Source organism: Gavialis gangeticus, unplaced genomic scaffold (assembly GCF_001723915.1).
Source record: "Gavialis gangeticus isolate Ggan-Ray unplaced genomic scaffold, GavGan_comp1, whole genome shotgun sequence".
In the NCBI taxonomy this organism is placed as follows: Eukaryota; Metazoa; Chordata; order Crocodylia; family Gavialidae; genus Gavialis; species Gavialis gangeticus.
The window spans coordinates 110867920-110872562 of record NW_017729031.1 but is presented as its reverse complement, the minus strand read 5'-3'; the positions used below and the strand labels follow the sequence as shown (position 1 = coordinate 110872562).

Here is a 4643-nt window from a genome sequence, read left to right as displayed (position 1 = left end):
TCATGCCACCTGACAAAGCTCTGCTGAAACCACACAGAGCAGGCAGAGAGAGCTGTTAGCCCAGGAGGAGAGCCCATGTCCCATTCTCTCTCCTCCCACAAACCCCAGGGAATGATGGTCATGGCTAGGTGAACACTTCATTTCTTTCTGCAGCCTGTGCAAAGCTGCCATCTGATATACCTCTCCCTCCCCTGTCCCTGACCCCCCCCCAACCAATTAACCAGGCTTCAAATTCAATCAATTCCCCATTATTCTTAAGCTCCCAAGATCTATTGGATATTAAGACTATAAATGCCTCTTGAACTCCACACAGCAGCTGCACAGATCCTGGGTATTGTGAAAGGCCAGATGGGAGAGTGCAGGAGCTAGCCCTGGGATGACAGGACAGAGTGTTCCCCAGAAAGCAATGCCAGGGAATGATTTCAGTGGTGACTGGGACTGGTTCTGTACTCACTGACTCCTGGACTGGGGCTTATGTGGGATGGGGTCAAGGCATAATTTGGTTTTTGGAAAATGACAGAGAAGACAAGTTTGTTTCATCCTGACAGTCTGCAATATGCAGACACTGCTCTCGCACTCCCGAACTAACCCCTGACTTCTGCTGGGGCTATGAGAGATGCTGAAGCATGACATGAGAGGGCAGGACCAAAAACCCAGATGAGTCCAGTCCCCACTCTTCTCAACATTGAATGGGAGGGGCTCACGGCTCCTGAGTGGGGTTGGGCCAAAGAGTGCAAGAAGGAGCGGCATAAGCTACCTTTGCTCATGCATCACAGTTGGGGAGGGGCATGGGGTGCTATGGGTCAAGAGCAAAGTGCATGAGCAGAGCTAGGGGAAGGGAGAGGAGTCCAGCCCTGGTATGTCAGTGGAAGTTATGGGCCAGGAGTGAGATGTACTAGCAAAGTGTTTTTCCTGCAAGCAGGATCTATCAGCCAAAGTGGCAAACCTTCTAGTACTGCCTACACTGGGCACCCTGCTAGCTAGGGCATTCACTGCTACTAGAAGCCATGCCCAATGCTGACTACTACCTCATTCCTGCACTGGGCACTGTCTGCCCCAGAACATAAACTGAAACCATAGCTGTGGTTATGGCACCAGCCTTGAGGGTAGAGACCAGCCCTCCTTTGTACCACCAAACTCATTTGTCTTCCCCACTGATATGGATGCAACCTGTGTGTCATCCCTACACTGGATGTATTGAAGCCCTTCCTTGGCAGTGCCATACCTACCACATTGCTCTCATGCACCTCCGGGTTCATTGTGAGTTGTACCACGAACCACGTGGCATTTCTTAAGATGAAGGCTGTGATCAGGTTCCAGTGGATGATGTTACGCAGGCATCTGATGCTCCTGTGGACACAGGAAGGGTTGGGGGGCACCATTAGATCTCATGGGCTGCATGTGGAAGAGATGTTATGAAAGGCCTACTCCTGTAGTTTGCTATTTCTCTCCTTCCTGATTGTATTAAATTTAGTGAAGCTTTGTGTCGGGGCTGAGCTTTTCTTCTGGGTGAGGAGGGGGCAGAACTGTGGCATTACCTGACTCCTAGGAGCAGTAAGAGACATGCTGCAGCTTTCTCTGGCTCAATATTCCTAACACATTGAAAACAGGTGGGAAGAAATTAACTCCCTCTCCCCTGGGCTTGTAATTGCTTCCAGCCTGTAGAGGAAGGGGAGGAAGTAGAGTTGAATCATTTGCCTCCTGCCATGAGGAGACCAGACAGGCAGGCAGTAGATACCAAAACCAAGTGCAACTCATAGGGCCTCACGAGAAACTGCTGCTCCCTGGTTCTAGTGTGGGGGCCTTGGCTCAGTTCCCAGTTTCTTCCTATCTGTGCAGATCCAGGCTGCAAAGGCAACTCTTGAACTGAGCAGCCATTGGGCTTGGAGCTGGTGAGGGGTGAGCAAGTGGGCTTGGAGCTGGTGAGGGGTGTTTCTTACCTCAAGCGCATGAAGAGGACAAAGGCGACGAGCAGGGCCCCAAGTGAGACGCAGTGCCCCAGGTAGTTGATGATGACAGCGATGTGATAATGCAGCTTGCTCTTTTTCTGAGGGAGAGAAGGTACAAGTGGGGAATCAGAAGTGGTCAAAAGATCAGGCCACTGGGCTGAATCATCAGCCCATAATGATTGGTCCTCCCTGGTATCACATGCTTTTGCTGGCTTTGTGGGAAACCCCAGCTGGGAGGACCATGGTGGTTCAGAGCTACAGACTTGTAAGAACCTTCCCAAGCCTTGATGATGTTGGCCTTGTCAGCTTCTTTGGGGAAACTGAGGGTGGCAACACTTCTGGGTAGTGTGGAGGTGATCTGGACATGTGCTGAGCACATGGCCTTTCCTTCTGCCTTTGAAATCTGGGAGTCATTGCATGTCACACCCTCTTGAAACCCTTACAGTGGGGCTGGGTACTGGGCATTTTACTGAAGCCCCAAATACATCTCTCACCATCTAGGAGAATCCAATGCAGTGCCCTGTTCTCTGGCCAGCATCCTAGGTCGCAGGGGCAGGAAGCTGGGCATCCCACAAATTTATGGCTTACTACAAGCACCCTTTCTTCCCCACAGCTGTTCAGAAAGGATTCTTCTTGTTCCCATGGGCACCTAGGACAATTCTTAACTCCAGGGCCACAGGGAGGGACATGAGGAAAAAAATCAGTGAGAAAGTCCTGCTGCCAAAAGAGCAGAGGTCATGCAGCATGGGAGACCAGAAGACGGAGGCAGAAGTTATTTATACAAAATGGCTGGTAGTGATATGTGGAGAGCAGCTAGTGCTCAGATGCATGGATGTACAACTCCCAAAGCCTTGCTCATTTTTTACAATGGTAAGCAATTATTCAGTAGCACCTACAGCCTTCTCCAAAACCAAGGCTCCCTTAGGTTGGACAGCATTTAGACATCTGGCTGGTGAAAAGAAGAGTGAACCTGCTCCATCCCTGGCTCTGTTATGATCCTGGTGGCAGGACTCTTCCAAAAAACAGGGATAATGTTGCTGACCTCTTTTGTAAAGTGTGCTGAAGTTGCCTAAAGAAAGATCTTGGCATTATGCTACTGAGGCACTGTCTCGATCCCCAGTGACTCCCAGTCTCTTTAGACAGTGCAGGATAGAGGAAGACAGCACACAAACAGAATGAGGGCCTGCAAGTATCACATGAGTTTTACACTAGGGTTCTCTACCCTGTCTCCTCTGAACACCTTGCTTTGGTTTCCTTCTGCCTCTTCTTCCCATAGATACCCTCCTTAAGATTTAATTCAGTGGTTCCATATCTTTTGCATTATCCTCCTGGCTGCCTGCGGATCACCCCACACCTGGGGGGAAACTTGCGTGGAGGACAAGAAGCTTTCCTGCATGGTACATGTTTACCATGATGGCTTAGGAGAGAGATGAGGCAGCAGATACAGAATGTGCATATGAGCTTCTGCTTGATAGCATCTCAGCCCTGCTGGTGGGTTCTTGTTTTTAATGTCTTCTTATTAAATCTTTACGAAAGAAGTGAAAACAAAGAAAAGAAAATTCCCAGCAAGGACATCATGAAGAGAATCATCACAGGGCCCAAAAGGGACAATCTCAAGACAGCCATGGCCCTAATAAATTCTCAGCCACAGGAATGCCCTCCATAGGGGTGGCATAAAAGGGACCAAAGATAGTGTAAACAGCATTTGTTCTCACTTCAAGACCCTTTTACCAAAGCCAAAGGTGTGCATAGTGGCCTGATTCTCAGTGAAAATCAGGACTGCCTTTTTCAAAAGCTCCTTCCCTGTTTTACTGCTACCACCCTGGAACATTAAAAGAACAAAACAAAAAGGTAGCTTGATTTTCAAAAATCAGTAGTAGTTTGGAGTACCTTGAATTTGTGGCGCTCTGACTGAGATGCTTGCAAGGAGCCTTATTTTTGGAGGCTGTATGCCTCAACACATTCTGAAAATCCAGCCTTCTCCAGGTATATGAACTGAGAACCCCAAAACTTGAGGTACCCTAACATTTTTGCTGCTCTTGAAAACTTTACCCACAACCTTAGGGCACTGTTACATGTGCTTCAGCACGTTCTGATTAGTACACGTCAGGACAGACTCAATTAGAGTTTGCTGGAGCCTTCTAATCAATGCTTCAGTGTGCTGCAACATCTTGTGCATTCAGTACCCTGCATGTCAAAATGGCGTTGAACGAGCTTTAGTTAAAGAGAGATGCCCTGCTGCCATTTTGACATGTTGGACACTGAATACATGAGATGCTGTGGGCATTTTAATTAGAGCACCACCCAAGAGCTGGACCACTCTGACTCAGCTCAACTTGCTGCAGAGGGCCTGGCTGAGGCATGAAGATGCTACAGTGCAGGGCTAGCTGGCAGGCAGCCCCTGCACTGAAGCACCCTTGTGCCCCAGCAAGCCCCAGCAGTGTCTACACGTGCAGTGCTGCGCACTAAATAACACTGCCGCAGGATAGTACTTGTGTTTACAAGTACTAACCTACGGAGGCATTTATTAGTTTACTGCAGCCTAATAGGACCTCATGAGTAGATGCCGAGACTTTACTGCAGAGCTAATTAGACAACTCCTCAGTAAACGTCTCATGTAGATGTGCTCAGTATGTTCTATAAAACTACTGGAGACTCGTCACCTTCAAGGAACTAACTGCTTGCATAACCATG

At 48.7% G+C, this 4643-nt stretch overlaps 1 protein-coding gene across 1 annotated transcript in view; it reads right to left on the bottom strand.

Annotated features, from left to right (window-relative positions):
• LOC109302081 (corticotropin-releasing factor receptor 1) overlaps positions 1-4643 on the bottom strand; it is a 69618-nt gene that overhangs the window by 41722 nt on the left and 23253 nt on the right. The window contains exons 2-3 of the mRNA XM_019523583.1: positions 1941-2047; positions 1230-1350 (exon numbers count right to left, since the gene is read on the bottom strand). Coding sequence (XP_019379128.1) covers positions 1230-1350; positions 1941-1951 — 132 coding nt within the window. The 5' untranslated portion in view covers positions 1952-2047. The remainder of the gene's footprint in view (positions 1-1229; positions 1351-1940; positions 2048-4643) is intronic.